The following is a 22,323-nucleotide window of genomic DNA, read 5'->3' on the forward strand; positions in this document are numbered from 1 at the left end:
AGAACATCTTGACAATTCATGAAAGAGGTATATTCCTCTATTTATTTAGGGTTTCTTAACCAAGTTTTCATATTGGAGAGTTTGCACATCTCTTATAAATTCATTCTAAAGTATTTTATGTTCTTTTAATGTTATTGTAAATGGAATTTCAAAATTTTACTTTTCAGTTGTTTGCTGTAGTCCATAAAATACACAATTGTTGCAAAAGTACTTGAATTCTTCAGCCTTGCTACATTTCATCAGTTGTACATGTTTTGTTGATTCCTTTAGGAGTTTTTTTGTAAATAATCATGTCATCTACAAGTTTTGCTTTTTTCTTCCTGATCTTTATCATCTTTTCCCCCTCTTGTCTGTAATGGCTAGAGCCTCAGTATATTATTCAATAGAAGTGGAAGCAGATATCCTTGTCTTATGATATTAAGAGAAAACTTTCCTTTTATCATCATTTATATAATGTTAGCTGTGGGGTTTTCATAGGAACTATCGGATTAAGGAAGTTTCCTTTTATTATTGTTTCTAGTTTTCTGAGTTTTTTGTTTTTAATGAAGCATGAATGAGTACTGAATTTTTCAAATGCCTTATCTGCATCTATGGTGATGATCATATAGTTTTCTCCTTTATTCTGTTAATATGTTGTATTTCATTGATTGCCTTTCTAATGTTAGTTAAGCCAATTTTGCATATCTGGGATAAGTTGTACTTGGGGTTTCCACTCTATTCTTTTTATTCTTCCACTTCTGAATTTACTCTTCTTTTTCTAGCTTCTTATGGTGGATGTTTAGATCACCAATTTTAGACCTTTCTTCTTTGCTAATGTTAGTGTTGCAGGACTTTTCCTTAGTTCAGCTAAAGATGGGGTCCTTGTCCGTCCTGCAACCATGAAAATTTAGGTTGGCGGAGGGTTTGAAGGGTAAAGCAGGGCTTTATTGGGTGAAAAGGAAGAAAAGGGAGAAGCAGGCACTCTCTCTAGACCAGAGTCCCTGCTACAGCGCTTCCCGCCAACAGCTTGAATCCCAGGTTCCACACAGGAAGAGGAGGGGTCGGGCTCCTCCCTGCTGCAAGGGTGGTGAACTTCCCCAGGCTCCAGCTCCACCTCAGTGGGCAGGCTGGTTGGAGCTTCTCCAGCGACCCCCTCCCACCTGGCTGTCTCATTAGTATTTTTAAACTTTACCTTTCCCTGTTAGCCTGGTGCTAGCTGCATCCTAAAAATTTTGGTATATTGTATTTTCATATTTTATTCAAATTATTTTCTGATTTTTTTTTTGGCACATGAATTATTTAAAAGTGTGTTGCTTAATTTCCAAATATCTGGAGTTTAAAAAGGACACATTATTTATTTCTAACTTATTTCCAGTGTGTTCAGAGAACCATATTCAGTATGTTTTCAATCTTCCTAAATTTGTTGAGACTTATTTCATGGTCCAGCCAGATGGTCTATTTTAGTGAATGTACTATGTGCACTTGAAAAGAATGTGTATTCTGCAGTTGTTGGCTATAGTGTTCTATAAATGTCAGTTAAAAGTAATTGATGGTGTTTATACGATCTATCTTTACTGACATTTGCTCTATGTATTCTATTGATTGGTGAGAGGAATATTTAAAATCACCAGCTCTATGTAATCATCTATTTCTACCTTTATGTCACTTGTTTCATGTACTTTTAAGCTGTTATTAAACATATGTATTGATAATTATTTTATCTTCCTGGTGTAGTGACCCTTTTATTAATATGAAATGTCCCTCTTTATCTCTGGTAATACCCTTTGCCTTGAAGTTTACTTTATCTGATATTAATCCAGTCACCACATTCTTCTGCTTGACATTTGCATGGTATCTTTTCCCATCCATTTACTTTTAACTTATCTGCATAGTTTACGTATTTTAAGTGGACTTGCTGTGAACAGCATGCAGTTGGGTCTTTTTGGGGGGATTTGTGTCAGTTCTGATAATCTCCATGATTGACCAGACCAATGCTGGTCAATAGAATTTATGTGATAATGGAAATATTTTATATCTGTGGGGTTCAATATACTAGTGAAATACGGGAGTCACTACTGAGCACTTAAAATGTGGCTAGTGCAATGAAGAGACTGATTTAAATTTTATTTAATGTCAATTAACAAGTATCTCACGTGGCCTGTGGCTGCCATCCTAGTGCAGATAGAGACCATTTACATTTAATGTAGTTGTTTATACGACTGGACTTAAGTCTGCCATTTTACTATTTGTCTAGTTTGTCCCCACTATTTTTGGCTTCTCTGTTCTACCTTTCCTGACCTCTTTTGGATTAACTGGGTCTTTTTTAGTTAATAGAGTATTTTTCAGAGCAGTTTTAAGTTCACAGCAAAATTGAGAGGAAGGTACACATTTCCCAAATACTCCTGCTCCCACACACACACATAGCCTCCCCCACTATCAATATCTCCCAACAGAGTGGTCCATTTGTTATAACTGATGAATCTACATTAACACATTATCGAAGTCCATAGTGTGTATTAGGGTGCACTTTTGGTACTGTACATTGTATGGGTTTGGACAAATGTATAATGACATGTATCCACCATTATAGTATCATACACAGTAGCTTCACTGCCCTAAAAATCCTCTAGCCTCTGCCTATTCATCCTACCACCTCCACTCCTGCAACCTCTGGTCTTTCAACTGTCTCCAAAGTTGTGTCTTTTCCAGAATGTCACATAGGTATAATCATACAGTATGTAGTCTTTTCATATTGGTTCCTATCACCTGGCAACGTGGATCTACGATTCCTCTGTGTCTTTTCATGGCTTGACAGCTCATTTTCTGAAGAGTGCTGGATAATATTCAATTATCTGGATGTACCACAGCTTATTTATCCATTCACCTATTAAAGAACATCTTGGTTGCTGCCAAGTTTTGGCAGTTATGGATAAAACTGCTATAAACATCTGTGTGCAGGTTTTTGTGTGGACATAAGTTTTCAACTCCTTTGGGTAAATATTAAGAAGTGCAATTGCTGGATCATATGGCAACTATATTTAGTTTTATAAGAAGCTGCCAAATTGTCTTCCAAAGTGGCTGTACCATTTTGCATTCCCATGAGCAATAAATGACAGTTGCTGTTGCTCGATATCCTTGCCAGCATTTGGTGATGTCAGTGTTCTGGATTTTGGCCATTCTAATAAATGTGTAGTGGTATCTCATTGTCTTAATTTATACTTCTCTGATGACATATGATGTGTGGAGCATTTTTTCCTATGTGTATTTGCCACTTGTATATTTTGGTGAGGTGTCTCTAGCCTATTTCTTTTTAAGGGACAGTTGCCCAGGCTGGAATTCAGGGGCACGATCATAGCTCACTATAGCCTTGAACTCCTAGGCTCAAGTGATCCTTCTGCCTCAGCCTCTCAGGTAGCTGGGACTACAGGCATGGACCACCATGCCAAGTTTTTTTTTTTTCCTTGCTGCCCAGACTGGTCTCAAACTCCTGGTTTGGCCCATCTTTTAATCTCATTGTTTTCTCATTGTTGAATTGTAAAAATTCTTTGTATATTTTGGTTAACAAGGCTTTATCAGATAACTGTTGTGCAATTATTTTCTCCCAGTCTGTGGCTGGTCATTTTATTCTCTTAATAGTGTCTTTCTCAGAGCAGACATTTTTATCTATTGGCTTTCTAGCTCTATCTTTACATTAAGTGGTTGCTCTAGGGATGAACGTTTCATAGCTAAGAGCTAACTAACATTGTATCACTTTGGATAAAATACAGATAGCTTACTGTAAAGGGTCCTTTCCTTTTCCCTTCTCTGCATCTATTATGCCATGATTGTCATTCAAATTATCTACATATGCTAAAATCCCACCAATTTTTATTTACTTACTTTTTTTTGATATGGAGTCTCACTCTGTTGCCAGGCTGGAGTGCAGTAGCGCAATCTTGGCTCACTGCAACCTCCACCTCCTGGGCTCAAGCTATTCTCCTGCCTCAGTCTCCCGAGTAGCTGGGACTACAGGCACATGCCACCATGCCCAGCTAATTTTATTTTTAGTAGAGACGGGGTTTCACCATGTTGCCCAGGATGGTCTCGATCTCTTGTTCTCGTGATACACCTGCCTTGGCCTCCCCAAGCGCTAGGATTACAGGTGTGAGCCACCATGCCTGCCTGTTGTTTACTTTAAACAGTAATACAAAGTTTAAAGAGAAAGAAAGAAGACATCCTTTGTATTTACTCGGATGTTTACTATTTTCAGTGGCTTTTATTCCTTCTTAAAGATTTGAGTTTCCCTCTGGTAAAATCTCCTGTTAGCCTGAAGAACTTCCTCTAGCATTTCTTGTAATTTAGATCTGCAAATTCTCTTAGTTTCCTTTTATCTGAAAATATTAGTTTTTTTTTTTAAATTCATTCTTGAAATATATTTTTGCTAGATATAGATCTCTGGGGTGACTTTTTGTTTTTTTCCTTTCGGTGTGTTAAAGATGATGTTGCACTGTCTTCTGGCCTCCAATGTTTCTAAAGAGAGGTCAGCAGTCATTTAAATCATTACTCCCTAGTTTCCTGTTGCTGATTTCAATGTTTTCTCTTTAAGTTTGGTCTTCAGTAGACTATGATGCATCTAGATGGGGTTTTCTTTGTATTAATCCTGCTTATTATTCACTGAACTTCTTGAATCTGTAAATTTATGTCTGTCACCAAATTTGGGAGTTTTTTCGGCCATTACTATTTGAACTTTTTTTTTTTTATAGTCTTGCAGAGTTTTAATAGTTGCTTTAATAGCTTTGACTAGAACTTCTTGGGGTTGATCTCCTTTGTCTCTTCTCTTGAGAATGAGGCAAAATTTTTTTATTCAGATAGTGAGTAACTTTGGATTGTATCCTAGACATTGTATTTAGTGTATAATTTATGTTGTACTGTAGAAACTCGGGATTCTCTTATATTCCTCTGAAAAGAATTATTATTTTAAAACATGCAGTTAACTTGGTTGAACTCAGCGATAAAACTGTCTCCCCTGCAGTGGGAAGTAGTTCAACTTTTAGTTCAGTTATTTTAGCCTTAGTCCTGCATGCACAGTTCAGTGGTCAGCTAGAGATTTGGGCAGTTTATATACAGAATTTAGGAATCCCCCCTTTAGCTTGCCTTTCTGTTATTTCCCCCTTTACTCTTGAGAGGCTGTGGTGCTCTGAACTCTACTCTGGTTCCTCAAGCCAGCGAGACTGTAGATTGTACACTGGAGGCTTACCTGTCCTGCAAGGTGCATGGACACCTGGTCTCAGGCTAAGGGTGGTAAAAAACAGGAAACTCACACAGTCCGGTGCTCGTCCTCCAGTTACTGACTCCTCTCCAGTATCTGCCTGCTTTTGGTCTATTTCAGTATCTTAAGAAGTTGGTTTTTAAAGAAGGTTTTTTTCCAGAGCTTACAGTTTTTATTTGCTAAAGAGTTGGTCCAATCGGAACTCTTTGGCTCTGCGAAAAACCTGAAGTCACCTGGTTTCCCCCAACATTGTATAATGACATTTTCAAACATATCAAAGAATTTTACAATGGCAGCTTGCAAATTGACCACTGAGATTGGACAATTAAATTTTTCTATACTTGCTTGATCATGTATCTACTTGTCCATTAATATATCTTACATCTTATGCATTTCAGAGTAAACTGCTGACATCCATATACTTGCCCCTAAATACTTCAGCATGTGTATCATTAACTGGAATTCAACAACTGTTTAGTTTTTTCCTTTCTGATGTAGAATTTACATACCACAAATGCACATGTCAGGACTTACATTGAGTGTTTGAAAAATCAGCTTTATTGAACTATAATTTACATCCAATAAAAATTACCAATTTAGTATACAATTCAAGTTTTATTAAATGTTACCAATGCCACAATTACGGTAGAAACATTTCTATAACCTCTAAAAGTTCCCTCATGCAGTCAAGTCCTTCTCCCGACCCTTGCACTTAACTTTCAAGCCACTTAAGTCTACTTTGAGCACAAGTGGGTGCCACTCCCAAGAACAGGAATTGGAGCCCCTTCACTGCCAAATGTGTTCTGGGGGTGGGGGTTGGGGGCAGGGACACAGAAGGAATGGAAAAATGGAACCAGGTCTCAGACTGGGCTCTTCAAAAGCATCTCCAGGTTGTCTCTAGAAAGTAGTTAAGTGGCTCATTAAAGCCATTAAGTCTGCTCCTCTACCTAAAGGCAGATTCGGCCAATCCAAGCACAACTAAAGATGCTCATTTCTTGAGTGTGCTATGGTATTAGAGGAGAACAAGAAGCAGAAGTTTGCTCTCATCTTTAAGAAGACTGAAACCTCAGACAGATTCACATACTTTTGAGCTTCAGTTTCTTCATTTATAAAATGGACTTCGTCCTGTGGGTGAAGTGGGACATGCCAGGCACGTAATAGACATCCAAATATTTACTGCATGGATGCATTCTGGTAAATGGTAAGGTTCTTGGCCAAGTAATTATTTTTAATCCCCAGCATGTTGTTTCTGATATCGAAGGAAGGTGGCTGTGTATCCTTTCTTTGCAAACTTAGGAGTTTCTTGTGTCAAACGTAGACATTCTCATAACATGTAAAAACACTTGTCTGACCCTTCCCACCACACAGGTGACCCTCTCTCCGGCCACTTCTCCCCAAGCCATTCGGTGGCCAGTCACCAGCCCATTTTTCACACCCTCACCAGTGGTGCACACTGCCCAGGCCCTTCTCCCTTGGACCTCCCAGGTAGCACATAACAACTCCTTCCTTCCTTTCAGATAAGCCTTAGAATCTATCTGTCCTAGTAACTTTCCGTGCTTCCTCCTACCCATTCAGATCCTCCCCTCCCATATCGGTGAGTTTACATCAGGCATCTGAACCAAAAGGTCAGCGGTTCCCAGCAGGAGATGAGTGGCTCTGCATGAGCGGCTTTACTGACTGCGAGGCCAGCCCAGCCGGCCAACCTAAAGGCCCTCACCTCTACCTTCTCCCTCTTCACCAGCTATCAACTCACTCTTGGGGTTCACATTAACATGCATTCCCTAATTCCCCCAACCCCACCAATCAGATGCTGCCACTTCTTTCTGGGAGGCAGCAGGTATCAGTAACGGTACTTGCAGGACAGGAAGTGCACTGGTTAGCTCTGCAGAGTTGTTCAGGGTGTGCTGCTGGGAGGCTCAGTCTAGGGGTGAAGACTTCCTTGTGAGCGGAGCCCCTTTCTGTGGGATGCAAAAAGGGGCTCCAAGGCCAAAATTTTTAAATCTATCAATCTTCCAGAAACAACTTCCATTTAGTAGTCTGGAAGCAATATATGTGGAAGAATGCTAGTTTCCAAAAGGCATGGGTTTTATTTTCTACACTTAATTGCCCCAGAGGCTGCCAGTTGGTTCCAAGCACTTTTATTTACTGCTAACAAATACAAATCATTACAACCCACATTTCTGAAGTTCTTGCCACTGGTCAAGAGCACCACTTCATTTGATCCTTGTAACAACCCCATGAGGCAGGAAGGACAGGTATTAGTCCTGTCCTTCAAATGAGAACAGGAAGACTCAGAGGCGTTACTGCAGTGCCTCGAGGTCTCACAGCTTGGAGGAAGCAGAGCTGGGACTAGACAATTCTAATGAACCCTGAGTGTCTTGTGGCTAAGTCACCTGAGTATCTGGTGGCTGAGTCACCTCTCAGGCTTTGGTTGGATCTCAGGCCATGACCGGGTGAGTATCTGTCTTCATTCAGGGTGGATGAATGAGGGAACCTGGAAAGGAACACACACATAGATATGTACATTGAAGCAAAAATCAGTCTATTGTGTGCTACACACAGATATTTTCATTAAAAAGTGCTGGTCGGCGGCCGGGCGCGGTGGCTCAAGCCTGTAATCCCAGCACTTTGGGAGGCCGAGGCGGGCGGATCACAAGGTCAGGAGATCGAGACCACAGTGAAACCCCGTCTCTACTAAAAATACAAAAAATTAGCCGGGCGCGGTGGCGGGCGCCTGTAGTCCCAGCTACTCAGGAGGCTGAGGCAGGAGAATGGCGGGAACCCGGGAGGCGGAGCTTGCAGTGAGCCGAGATCGCGCCACTGCACTCCAGCCTGGGCAACAGCCTGAGACTCCGTCTCAAAAAAAAAAAAAAAAAAAAAAAAAAAACTGCTGGTCATGGAGTGAGCACAGTGGCTTACTCCAGGAGTCCCAGACCAGCCTGGGCAATATGGCAAAACCTTGTCACTACTTAAAAAAAAAAAAAAAAAAAAAAAAACAAAATTAGCTGGGTGTGGTGGTGTGTGCCTGTAGTCCCAGCTACTCGGGAGGCTGAGGCAGGAGAATTGCTTGAGCTTGGAAGGTCAAGGCTGCAGTGAGTTATGATTGCACCATTGCACTCCAGCCTGGGGGACAGTGCTGACCCTGTCTCAAGAAAAAAAAAAAAGTGCTGGTCATGACTCTTTAAATTGATTTCGCCCTCTCCAGCCTGGGCGACAGTGCTGACCCTGACTCAAAAAACAGAAAGTGCTGGTCATGACCCTTAAATTGATTTTAGGATTCACTAAAGGGTGGTGACCTATAGTTTAAAAAATCACCGTTGCAGGACACAAGGGTTCACTAATTTATGCGGCTTTTTCAAGAAACTTTAAAAAATAGTTCTCTACTTGGTTTCCTTTTGCTTTTCAATAAATTCTACAAGTTTACACAAATTATTTAAGAGGCATAAGGTTTCTGTGGTGCAATATTAATAAGTCAGCTAGAAATGCTTCTCACCCTGGAGGAGACATCGGGCATTTTCCGCCTCCCTTTGGAGAACTTCCTATCTGCTCCCTCCCTCCCCATCAGGGGCAGCCCCAGGATCTGGAGTAATTGGATCAGGAACGGACTTGTGACTCAAGATGGCCAATCCCATGTGTCCAGGGACTTTTGCTGGGGCTGTGGAGCTGGAAGAAAGATGGGATTCTAGCGCCATGGGGGAATCTTGGCCTCCACGTGTGGAGAGCTTGCTTGAGAATGATGCCCATATTCTGGAAAGCAGAGCTGAAAGTTGGAGACAGTCTGTTACATTAGGGATTCCCTGGCTCCAGCACACTGGCCAGACTTTTGTTCGTTGTACAAATCTAATTAACCTGGCTTCTCGTAACCATAAAAGAAACCTAATGTATTCTTTCATAAAAATATTCATAAAATATTGAATAGCAAACATTTGAGGCTTTTAAATGTTAGTAATGTCAATTATATGAGAACAAAATCAGCATTCAGTTGTCATGTTAATTTCTAAAGAACCTATGAGCAAATAGCCATCCAGGGCATATTCAGTAGCATCATCTACGTCCTCAAGTCCAGAAAGGGATGGCATTGGCTTAGCTAGGACAGACTTAGCACCTCAGATGGGGCACAGATCTTGTTCATTAACCAGCTGTGTAACCCTGAACCTTATTTTTCCCTCTATATAATAAAATGAAGATAGTATCACCTGCCCCATTGTGTGAAGCTATATATACAATTACCTATGATCATAAATTATGATTTAAGTTACCCATAATAAATGCCCCATGGATGCAATTTCCCCTTTGCCTTTCCTTTCTAAGCTTCTCTTTGTGTGTATTGAAAAAGGAGACTGATCCAGATGCCTTCCAGTTCTTAATAAAAGCAGTGGATGCCATGTGGTGGCTTGCACCTGTAATCCCAGCTATTGGGGAGGCTGAGGCGGGAGGACTGCTTGAGGCCACAGTGAGTGATGATCGTGCCATAGCACTCCAGCCTGGGTGATAGAGCAAGATTCCATCTCTTAAAAAAAAAAAAAAAATGCAAGGGGCTCTTTGAAAACCTTGCTACAAAGGGAACAGGAGACACTGAAACGTGCCTTAGATACATGAACCATAAAGTTGGTCAGACTGCGGAGCTTCTTCTAGGCCTACTGTGAATAAAATATAATTTATACACATCAGTTGAATTCTGCTTTAAAAGACTTGATTGGAACTCTGTGAAATATGGGACAGGAGTTGCACCAAGACTTGCAGGCTCTGCCCTGTGTCTGCACACCACCTACCACCTGCTACTGTGGGCTGCCTCTTGCCCTCCCCATCTCTGGTATCTCCCATGCTGCCTTCTCTTCTGACACTGGTCTCATTCCTCCAGCGCTGTGCTTTAGACCTAGCGAGTCAACAAAAACGGTGGGTTTCAGAAAATTTAATAGATCATACTTAACAGTGCAAAGCCTTCAGCCCTTGATGCTCTTACCTGAAAGGAGCCCACTCTACTTGCAGGTCTGGCTTTAATAATTCAGTGGCTCAGTCCTGCATATTGATGCGACATTTAGTGGGTGACTTTATGTGCTGCTAGTTGGTTCTGTCACGTCAACCATGATTTGCTGTTACAGTGGATGAAGGCGTACCCAGTCTTGTATATATAGTTACATATCACGTATGCCAAGTGTATTAGTCCATTTTCATACTGCTATGAAAAAATACCCGAGACTGGGTAATTTATAAAGAAAAAGAGGTTTAATGGACTCACAGTTCCACGTGGCTGGGGAGGCCTCACAATCATGGCAGATGGTGGAGAAGCAAAGGCACATCTTAACATGGTGGCAGGCAAGAGAATACGTGCAGGAAGACTCCCATTTATAAAACCATTAGTTCTCATGAGACTTACTCACTATTACAAGAAGAGCATGGGAAAAACCCGCCCCCATGATTCAGTTACCTCCCACCAGGTCCCTCCCATGACATGTGGGTATTATGGGAGGTACAATTCAAGATGAGATTTGGGTGGGGACACAGCCAAACCATATCACCTGCCCCTTGGCTGGACCTTGGGAACATCTGCTGCCTGGATCCTCAGAGCAGTATAGGATGACTCTGGAGCTAAAATGCCTGGGTTCAAATTCCAGCTCCACCACTTGCCAGCTATGTGACTTTTCAAAAATAACTGTAATTTTTCTATCTGTAAATGGGGATAATGACGGTACATCCTTGATAAGGTTATGAAAATTAAATAAACACAAAACACATAGAAGAGCTCCTGGCACAAAGTGCTCAGTGCTGGCTGGCCAATGTTAATGCTCAAGGACTAGTGGACACAGACCAGGCTCAGAGTTGATCACCAGCCTCCAGGGAGGCTTTGGTCATGTCATTGCTGACATTCCCAGGAGCATGTGGCCACAGACCACCTTTGATCTCTCATTTTTTGGATGTGTGAATCCTATTATATAAGCAATGGCCACCTAACTTACTAGTTGATAAAAACACAATAAGAAATTGTACAGTTTATGGTACTCTTTTGTCCTGGATTTGCTTGAAATAAGTAGGCTACTAAACTTGGAAAATTTGTCAAAGATTTTGTAAGATGATCTGACCTAGGCATAATATGGAGTTAGTACCATATTCACACTGGAAATCACGTAATTTATATTAGGGATAACTCTATAACTTCTACTAAAGAATCCAGGAAAACCAAGCTCAACTTGTGTGTAGTGCGATACAGGAAGGTGTGCACTTTCGAGACAGCAGAGTCTTGGTTCCATTGCTTACTGGGGGCTTTAAGTTATTTAACTCCCTTGAACCTCAGTTTCCTCATCTGTAAAATAGGTCTAATAAGGCTGGGCATGGTGGCTTATGCTTGTAATCCCAGCACTTTGGGAGGCCTAGCCAGGCAGATGGCTTGAGCTCAGGAGTTCAAGACCAGCCTGGGCAACATGGCAAAAGCCTGTCTCTACTAAAAATAGAAAAATTAGCTGGGCGTGGTGGCAGGTGCCTGTAGTCCCAGCTACTTGGGAGAATCATTTGAACCCGGGGGGTGGAGTTTGCAGTGAGCTGAGATTGTGCCACTGCACTCTAGCCTGGGTGACAGAGCAAGACTCTATCCAAAAAAGAAAAGAAAAGAAAAAAGGAAAGAAGGAAAATAGGGCTAATAATGGTATATTCTTCAGGAGGTTGATGGGAGGATTAAGTGTAAAGCACTCAGGCACAGGCACTGAAACACTGGAAGAACTCAGGAAACATAAGCTGTTACTGTTAGGTGGAAAAATACAGCCTTCCAAATCAGGGGCATGCAGCTTCATGCCAACAGAGCAGAGGTGAGGGTCTCCTCAGTTAGGGAGAAGTAACTGTTAAACCTCAATGGGAGAAGGATAGAAGCACAGTTTCCTCAAAAACATTAGGCATGCTGTGGTCAGTCCTCACCCCTCCCACCCCCTCCTAAAAAAAAGAAAAAAAAGAAGAAAGAAAAGACCTCTGAGTAGAACTGCTTGTTTCCTGTGTTCCCACGTGTTTTTGATTTTTCTTGGGGAGTTACTTGACTTCCCATGTGTGCCATCAGCTGTGCCAGAAAGCACAGGGTAGTGACCCTACCCCCAGTGGCCTGGCTCAGCCCTGCCGTTCCCTAGGCCCCTCAGCTTGGCAAGGGGCACAGCACTGGTGTCAGGGGTTGGGCCTGGACACCTACCAAGTGTAAATTCCTTGACCATGACTTTCCCTAATGTGACTCCAATGTTATCTCTTCAGCCCATTCTGCAGAACTTCTCTCTCCAGGTGGGCCCCCCCAGGGCCTAGAGGAATACTATTCCAAGTGTGAGTACTACTGCCAGACTTGGAGTAGTACTCCTCTAGGCCTGGGAGGGCCCATCTGGAAATGGAGACTCAGCAAGGCCGGCTGGTGCGGAGTTCAGAAAGTCAAAGCAAGCATTCAGAAACTTCCATAGCAATTGACAGTGTTGAGACAATCCAAGCACCTGACTTTATATTCTAAAAATGTTATCCACAATAGATTGGGGGAAAAAACAGTCCATCTCCTTACATATAGCCTACCACACTGCCCAGGAGCTCTGGTCGTACAGTCCAGCAGTTAGCAGAAGAGGCTTTGGGTGCTGTCTGACCTGAGTTCAGGTGCTGCTAAAGCACATTTTCTAGAAGCATGACCTTGGACAAGCATTTTACCTTTTGAATTTCCTTCTGGAAAATATAGACAATCCTAATGACCTACCTGTAACAGTGACAGCAGCAAGCACTTGTACTATTTTCATGCTGTGCGGGTGTGGCTTAACACTTTATAGGTACTAAGTCACCAGACACATCAACCCTCTACAAAGGGTATTATTACCACCTCTTTCATTTTGTAGGTGGGGGGACCATGGCACAGAGAAGTTACATAACTTGGTCTAGTCTGCACAGCCAGTAAGTGGCAGAGCTGAGATTCAAACCCTGGCCACCTGACTCCAGCTCTGAGCTCTGACCCACTTTGCCAATCCGCCTCCTTGTGCTGTTATGTGGATCAGATAAGCAATGTACCCATGTGACCCCACACAGTCATTGTCTAGCTGTCAATCTGCCACCATCGTCTTGATTAGCTGGGTCCTGCTCCAGAGCAGGCCAACTGACTGCAGCTGTGATGAGGATGCCCTGCTGACTGCGAGGCTTGCCCGGCACTACCCAGAAGCCTATGCTGCCCCTGCCCCAACCTGGGTGGGACCAGTGCATGGTGAGAATCGCACATTCTTTGCCACAGTCCTTTGGACGCTCGGATTAAACTGCCGTGCCAGCCCCACCATGATGTCGGCTTTCACTACCAGCCCCGGGCTCTCCCTGTTTCCTTTTATGGCTGTTGGGCTCATCTGATGTTGAGTTGGAATGTTTTCATACATAGAGGGGAGGGTCACAAAAGGTTTAAGGCTTAGTTTTCTTACCTGCAAAATAAACTGGTTAAATTAATTCAGTAGCTTTTCAAGTTTATTTTTAAAAAGCTGAACACAGACAAACACATGCAAAACCCCAGATAATATCCTTTACAGAATCCCAGTATGTAAAACAGATAAAGCAGAGCTTGTCTGTGGGAAGGTGGGAGGCCCTGCAGCCCTGTCTCCCTGCCTCCTCCTTTATCGCCACACCCCCACTGCAGCCTACAAGGTTCCTAAGGTACTTTTGGAAAATCCTAGGCCTCTGATGAACATTTGAAAGACTACTTTAGCAAATCTTTCAAGACTAACATTCAACTCTATCCTTTTAAATTATAAGATAAAGAGGTTGATGACAAACTGGAAATCAGCCTCATGCAGAAGAAAACAAACAAGGTCTAAAGCACTCTAGGGAGAACGCAATGCACACAAAGCACAAAGACACTGAAGCTCTGAGCCCAGCTGGCTGTGTGGCCCTGGGGACACCCTTAACCTTCTAGGCCTTAGCTTCCTCACTGGTGAATTTAAGGCACCAAATTAAGTCACCTTTTAGGATTTTTCCCAAAATACTTGTGTGCTTTTGGATGTTTCTATGAGCTGTTCTCTATGGAAATTTCTGGGGATAGAAGAGACACTCATTTACCCTGGGCAGGTGTTTGGGTTTGGTGGGACTAAGCAGTGAGGCAGCCAGCAGGGTGCCAGGGAGAGAGAAGCCTCGTAAAGCTGAAGCTGAAAGCTATGAAAAGCTGCTGTGAGGACAGTCAATACAATTCTTAGCTGCAGGGGACTGAAACGGCACATCAGTCTCTGAGACAGATCCTACCGGCATCCCCTAGGATCACCTCCAGCGACCCCACAAGACGTACTCAGAAAGCTGAGAGAGGGCATGGGTGAAAAAGGAAATGATCACGTTCTTCCTGGGTAAAGTTCTGGTGGAATGAAGGGTGCCTTTCTGGATGGAGGGTGGAAGCACAAAGTCAATCTTCAGTTCCCAACAGCTGACAGCACCAAGAGATTCTAAGTCACTGTGAGGATAATTTTATATCTATACAGGCTGAGCATCCCTAATCTGAAAATCTGAAATGCTCCAAGATCCAAAACTTTCTGAGTGCTGACATGATGCTCCAAGTGAAAATTTCCATGCCTGACCTCATGTGATGAATCATGGTCAAAAGGCTGTCAAAACTTTGTTTCATGCATAAAATTACTTAAAATATATAAAACCACCTTTAGGTTATTGTCTATAAGGTGTATATGAAACATAAATGAATTCTGTGTTTGGATTTGGGTCCCATCCCCAAGATATCTCATTATGCATTTGCAAATATTCCAAAATTCAAAAAAATCCAAAATCTGAAACACTTCTGGTCCCAAGCATTTCAGACAGGGGATACTCAACCAGTACATATTTTTGGCATAGAGAAGTTCACTAGTTTTCTTTCCAAAACATATAAAAGTGGATTAAGAAAATAATACTTTTTTTTATTGAGAATGTTAATGTCCATTAAAAGTATAACCAACATCCATTCATCAGAGTGACCTTTGCAGATTTTGTGGGGTACAAGTAAGACTTTAAGGGAAGTGAACATCCAGTACAAAGAAGAGATTCCATGTTTGTGGCTCAATGTCTTACACTTAAATTTCACAGTGCCTCAAGATTCTCAGGAGGGCACCCACATGTTCCCATGCGTATCCGGTGCTTTGACATAAGGAATGTTCCATATCCACGGCCGATCTGGGGGAAAAACACATTATGTAATATTTATTTGAATAGGATCATAGAAAATGCACTCACCTGATGGCATAAAAGCACTTATGTGCTTGACTCTCTAAACTGTGGTAGAATATTTTCTGAACCAAGCCCAGAAGATTTTCCCCCTTCAGACAACAGCTTTTAGCAAAGGTTCCTATCAGGACACTAGGGTGAGTGAACATGGGGAATGAAAAGGTTTGGCTGTGTCCCCATCCAAATCTCATCTTGAATTGCAGCTCTCATAATTCCCACGTGTTGCGGGAGGGACTTGGTGGAGGTAACTGAATCATGGGGGTGGGTCTTTCTCATGCTATTTTCATGATAGTGAATACGTCTCACAAGATCTGACAGTTTTATAAAGGGGAATTCCCCTACACAAGCTCTCTCTTGCCTGCCACCTTGTAAGACGTGTCTTGCTTCCCCTTCGCCTTCCACCATGATTGTGAGGACTCCACAGCCATGTGGAACGATGAGTCAATTAAACCTCTTTCCTTTATAAATTACCCAGTCTCCAGTATGTCTTTATTAGCAGTGTGAGGACAGACTAATACAGGGAGGCAGTCAGAGACACAGGGGCGAATCCTGGTGCTGCCACTTACTAGCTGTGTCACATTGACAAATCACTTTAACCTGAACCCCAGGTTCCTTATCTGTACCTATGTTGTGGAGCTGTCACGAGGACTGAGAAAAATCCACATAGACATTGTATCTGGCAGACAGAAAAGGCCTAACAAAGGGCAGCAATTCCTTTCTTCTTTTAGGAAGCAGAAGAAAGCAACAGTAGTGGTTGGTACAGCCACGGGTGCAGCTCTCAGCTGGTCAAATGTAACCAAGAGGCCCAGAGTCACATCTGTAAAATGTTTTTGTTCTATTGTTAAGGGTTAATAATTTAGGAAACATGAAGGTCTCTGTATAAATAACTGTAGACCAAAGCTGAAGAAAGCAACACGCCTGGGTATGGTACAATGGAAAGAACACTGAGGACCATGTCAAGTCTACCTCTGTCCCTCTTAATATCCTAGGGAAGGCCTATGAGTTATGGCATCAAGTTCCTCCTCTATGGAATGGGAATTAATTACGTTAGCAACTGCCAGGGATTACTGTGGAGCACAAATGAGAACATCTGTGAAAGCTCCTGTTATAGGTGCTCAATAAGTGTGAACTTTTCTTCATTTTAACTGATGTTTCAGAAATTGAAAACATTTCAACAAATCACTTTTACCACACATTGCCACTGCTAGAGTCAAACCATTTCAAAAGAACTATAATATGGGTAGATCGTAAATACATCACAAGGATTAAAAATAACTCCCCATATTATTGTCTCGGTAAGTGTTACAGAGAAACTTCAAGGGGCTGGAATGCGTATTGTAAACTGCCTCTTGGCGGGTCTGGCCTGGACCACCAAGTTAAAGTAGTGTCTCCCAACTGCAAACTCGCCTCTGGGGCAACCTTTCCCTTTCTCTTGAACAGAGGCAGATGGTAGGTCACAGGAAGGTCTGGCAAACAATGGTATCTGCTGCTGTCTTCTTGCAGCCTCACTGTTTGTTCAGAGCCATCATACGAACAGCAGCACCCAGCAGGATAGGTGGGAAAAAATACCAAAGATGGCAGCAAATCATCAGAACACTGTCCGTCTCTGGCTTTGGGATGGTTTGAAAGCATGAAATCAGACACTTCTTTGTTAACTAAACAAGCTTGTTAGAGAGCCATACACCTGGGTCTGTGTTGCATGTTTGTTTCCTAAGAAGCTGAGACTCTGGCAGGGCTGACAGCTCTGACTCCCCATTGCACTCATTGGCCTCAATAAGCCCTTGCTCTCTTCCACTGGAAACTCCATCTGTGCTTGGACTTCTGTTATTACCCATCTTTTCCTGTATGCTATTCTGTTGGGTAACATCAGCTCTGCTTCATTCCCAAAGCCAACGACACCTGATTCTTGCTATATGAGATATGAGTGCTATTAGACATACTGTTCAGCAATGCAGGATTTTTGATGCAAGCATTTACCACTCAGCCAGTAACTTAAAGATCACTGTTGCATTTACTCCTCTCCCTCAAAATTAGGTCATAAATGACCAAGCAAGGACCTGGTAACCACTCTGTTGGCAAATTCCCTGTAGCTCTGCTTTTTGAGTTTTTAGCCTTTCCAATACAAAAACTAAACTCTGCTGTTTAAATGAGTAGAATGTCTACAGCTGGCTGAAAAGCGCATCACTACCTGGAGGCAAAGCTAGAAAAATAATCATAGGAGGAGAAAAGAAGGTGGTTGTGGTTCTTTTAACTCATCACTCCTGGAAATCAGCATTAATACTCACTGGTTGAGAAGAAAACCTGCTTTAAGCAATCCTCCTAAATTGTCCCATGAGAGGACAACTTGCCTTGTAATAATTCATGCACATATTCAAAACATTTGTTGCATGCTGGCTAGGTGCTAGAGATTTGCTAGGTGCTATGGATAGAGGGGAATAAGCCACGCATGAGACCTCACAGGGCTTCTAGTCCAGTGGGGAAAACAGACAAGCAGGCATGCCACAGATGTGGAGTTCTGACCTTTTCCATGTCTGTGTAGCAGTCCCCTAACCTGGCTGACATGAGAAACGCTGGGCACCCTGTTAGAGAACATTTCCAAGGGACACATGCACAGAGATCTTGTTTCAGTAGGTCTGGGTTGTGGCCTGGCAATAGGCATTTTTATCAAATTCTAAAGATGATCTTGATGCAGTCAGAGTTTGGGATTCAAGGCTACAGGGGATGGGAAGCTGGCTTTTTTCTGGACTTTAGTGGAAGAATTTAAAAGAGGGGAGGGTCATGACCAGATGTGCATGGTAGCACCGTAGAGGATGGCTTCCAGTGGGAGGAGACCAGAACTGGGAAGGTGAACAAGCAAGCAAGGCTGGGTGAGAAAGAGGAGGCCTACATTAAGGCCATGGTTGGAAGGATGAAAATGACAGCCCATGCGGTTTTGATCTCTTTATATACAGAGTCTCTGTCCCATCTCTCCCTGTGGTCATACTGTGTGCCTCTACCGCCTCTTTGTTAACTCTAGAACTTAGCCCTCCACAGGGAGGCAGTACCATGTAACAGGAAAGGGGGTGTGGGCACTGGAACCAGACTGCCAATGGGGCCTTGACCAAGTTACTCTGAGTGCCCTAGATTCCTCATCTAGAAACTGGGGATTGTACCATCGTACTTGCCTCATGGGGTTGTGAGGATACAATGAATTAACTCATGCCAAGTGCTCGTATGAGTTCCTGGTACACAAAAGTACTTAATGAATGCTAGCTGCTATTGCGATTACTCACCTCCCTCAATTCACAGAGTATAAGGACTGTCACCCTATGTACTATGTAGGTCTTAACAGTTTCTTTTTTTTTGAATAATCAGATAAATCCAAGTGAAGTACAAAATCCTGTTTAGCCAGGTAATAAGGTCTTTTCTCCAACCCCCTAAGAAATGGCCAGACTTACGACTCTGCTCTCACCCGCAGGCCTGAACACTCACACATACATTTTCCACTGTCATCTCTACGCAAAACTTGATGTATGACCTCCAGAAGCCACTGTCACTGTCTTTGCCTGAGCAGTCACTTTTAATTCTTATACCAGGAATAAGTAAAGTAGGGTGTGGAGGCGGGGTGGAATGCCAGAGATGAACCAATTATCCTGAAAGATCCAATGCCATTTTACATTGGCCTACACTGAAATCCAGGAATGTACGAGACATGCCAGCTAGAAATGCCAAAGAAAGCTCTAAAGTGTTTTGCACTGATTTATCAAGTTAGTAGAAATGCAATTATTTGTAATTGCGGTATCAATGTTATCTGAAACCCATTAACACCTTTCTCTGTGAACTGCACATATTAATCTGTGACTATATACAGCAGAACAGAACCATCTAACTGGTGTGAGGATAAATTCAACTTGCTGAAACTCAGTACTTATTTATTTCAAAAGAATCAATTTCAATCCTAGATTTCCTTAAGCTTCCTGATTACAAAGTAATTTTAAAAGCTGAACTCGTAGTTTACTTTTAGCCTTCTGTTTGCGCTATGAAACAAAAATAGATTTTACTAAAGGAGATGGCCAAAATCATTCTAAAAAATGTTTTGGGTTCTTAATTTAAAAAAAAAAAAAAAACTTCATTTCTGAAGACCTTTCAAAAACAGGTCCTTAAAAATGAAACATATCAACAATTTTTTCTTTTTCTTTTTTTTTTTTTTGAGACAGAGTCTCACTCTATCACCCAGACTGAAGTGCAGTGGCAGGATCTCAGCTCACCGCAACCTCCACCTCCCAGGTTCAAGTGATTCTCCTGTCTCAGCCACCCAAGTAGCTGGGATTACAGGCATGTGCTACCACGCCCAGCTAAATTCTGTATTTTTAGTAGAGACAGGGTTTCACCATGTTGGCCAGGCTGGTCTTGAATTCCCGACCTCAAGTGATCTGCCCACCTCGGCCTCCCAAAGTGCTGGGATTACAGGTGTGAGCACCACACCCGGCCATACCAATAATTTAAAGCAATATACCTTTTGTGCATTTTATTTGGAAAGGATAATCCAATCAACTTTGTTTCCCTTAGAAAAATACTTTATGATTCTGGACTCTAGCAATAATTCTAACAGATTTAGACTGAAGTTTATTCTGCCACTATCTGAATGTAGGGGACTATTTAAAATTAATAAGGCAGTGGGAGAATGGTTAGACCATTTAGGAACCGATGGTTTTAAAACCTTTTGGAGGATTATGTATATTATGTATGTGCTAAATCTACATTATGCATACCTCATGTGCCAAACAGCTTTTAAGGACCTCTTCAGCTGGGCGCGGTGGCTCACGCCTGTAATCCCAGCACTTTGGGAGGCCGAGGAGGGCAGATCACGAGGTCAGGAGATCGAGACCATTCTGGCTAACATGGTGAAACCCTGTCTCTCTAAAAAAAAAAAAATACAAAAAGCCGGGCGTGGTGGTGCATGCCTGTAGTCCCAGCTACTCGGAGGCTGAGGCAGGAGAATGGCGTGAACCCAAGAGGCGGAGCTTGCAGTGAGCCGAGATGGTGCCACTGCACTCCAGCCTGGGCGACAAAGCGAGACTCCGTCTCAAAAAAAAAAAAAAAAAAAAAAAAAAAGGACCTCTTCTATTAAACAACTACATTTACAGTTTATTAATTTAGTTTCAGTCACTTAAATTTTTAAAGTTTTGAAATTATACTTGTTAACAATTATGTACACCCTGGTAAACACCAATTTAACCAATCAATCAAAGTTAACATCACCAGTAATTAGACAGATCAATAGGATGTGTCTCCTGATATGATGCACCAGAAAGAACACATTACTTCTTTGGTATTCTTGGTAAAAGTGCATAACCTAGGTCTAATTATAAAGAAACGGTGAGTGGAAAACCCAAAGTAGAATGTTCCTCAGAGTTTATAAAATAACTGGTCCATGCTATGCAATGTGTTGATGTCATGAAACAAAAAATTGTGGAACTGTTCCAAATTAATGGAGACTAAAGAGACATAACTCAGTAACTTTCTCTTTTGCTATAAAGGATATTATTGAGGAAACTGACGAAATGTGAATAGTTTTGAATCAATGTTAACTGCTGATATTGATCACTGTACTATAGTTATGTAAGATAATGCCTTTCTTTTAGGAAATATACAATGAAAGTATTTAGGGATAAAATGACATCCGTTTGCTACTCTCAAATAGATCAGAAAAGTTAATATGAGAGCGGATGTAAATGTGATAAAATATTGACATTTGGGGAACTTGGGTAAAGAGTATATGGGAATTCTTTGTACTCTTCTTGTAACTGTTCTGTAAATTTGGAATAATGCCAAAAATTTGAAAGAAAAAATACTATATAAGAACTCATATGTATATTTTTTTAAAATAATGAAAACGAAACAACCTCCTTAATAGACTATAACTAATACCTCTGAAGCTTTGCATGTTCAATTACTTCTTAAAGGAGTCATACAATTTATTTAGGCTTTATTTCACCCTTAGCTCATTACTTTCTCACCCTTTACTGTCTCAATAGCATATAACAAAGTGAATATAAGCTAAGAAGGGAGTGCAAAGCAGATGCCCTTGGAAGAAAGGTTAAGATTACACACTGATCTATTTTGCTTCCTTTTCAAAATCAAGGTCACACAGCAAGTGGGACATATGGAAATAATTTGTGTTAGATTTTAAAAGGTGGTGATTTTGCTTTATAAAAGCCTTCTTTGGGCCAGGTGTGGTGGCTCTCACTTGTAATCTTAACACTCTGGGAGGCTGAGGCAGGAGGACTACTTGAGCCTAGGAGTTCAACACCAGCCTGGGCAACATAGTGAGACCCCCATCTCTACAAAACATTTTTAAAAAATTAGCTGGGCATGATGGTGCGCACTGTAATGCCAGCTACTCAGGAGGCTGAAGTGGGAGTATCACTCAAGCCCAGCAGTGTGAGGGTGTAGTGAGCTGAGACCATGCTACTGCACTCCAGCCTAGGTGACAGAGCGAGACACTATCTTTAAAAAAAAAAAAAAAAAAAAAAAAAAAAGAGGCTTCTTTTAAAATGACTGCTATTAGTAAAATGGGTTTGGTTAAGTATGATTTTTCAGGAGAAGAGGAATGTAAGTTTGATGAGAGTAAGGATTTGTGCCTGTCTTGTTTGCCAACATATTCCAAGTACCTAGATGGTGTCTGCACACAGTAGGTTCTCTTTTTTTTTTTTTTTTGAGACGGAGTCTTGCTCTGTCGCCCAGGCTGGAGTGCAGTGGCGCGATCTCGGCTCACTGCAAGCTCCGCCTCCCGGGTTCACGCCATTCTCCTGCCTCAGCCTCCCGAGTAGCTGGGACTACAGGCGCCCACAACCGCGCCCGGCTAATTTTTTGTATTTTTAGTAGAGACGGGGTTTCACCGTGGTCTCGATCTCCTGACCTTGTGATCCGCCCGC

At 42.1% G+C, this 22,323-nt stretch overlaps 1 protein-coding gene across 4 annotated transcripts in view; it reads right to left on the minus strand.

Annotated features, from left to right (window-relative positions):
- Positions 1–5,762: 5,762 nt before the first annotated feature.
- The window catches only part of LOC105467567 (tyrosyl-DNA phosphodiesterase 1), a 97,575-nt gene continuing 81,014 nt past the window's right edge, over positions 5,763–22,323 (minus strand). For 3 of the 4 annotated variants that reach the window (XM_011717271.2, XM_011717270.3, XM_011717272.3), the window contains exon 16: positions 15,082–15,355. In XM_011717271.2, coding sequence (XP_011715573.2) covers positions 15,282–15,355 — 74 coding nt within the window. In that variant the 3' untranslated portion in view covers positions 15,082–15,281. Of the gene's footprint in view, positions 7,722–8,720; positions 15,356–22,323 lie in introns of those variants that run through there. The other variant, XM_011717273.2, reaches the window with a different exon arrangement.

Source organism: Macaca nemestrina, chromosome 7 (assembly GCF_043159975.1).
Source record: "Macaca nemestrina isolate mMacNem1 chromosome 7, mMacNem.hap1, whole genome shotgun sequence".
In the NCBI taxonomy this organism is placed as follows: domain Eukaryota; kingdom Metazoa; phylum Chordata; class Mammalia; order Primates; family Cercopithecidae; genus Macaca; species Macaca nemestrina.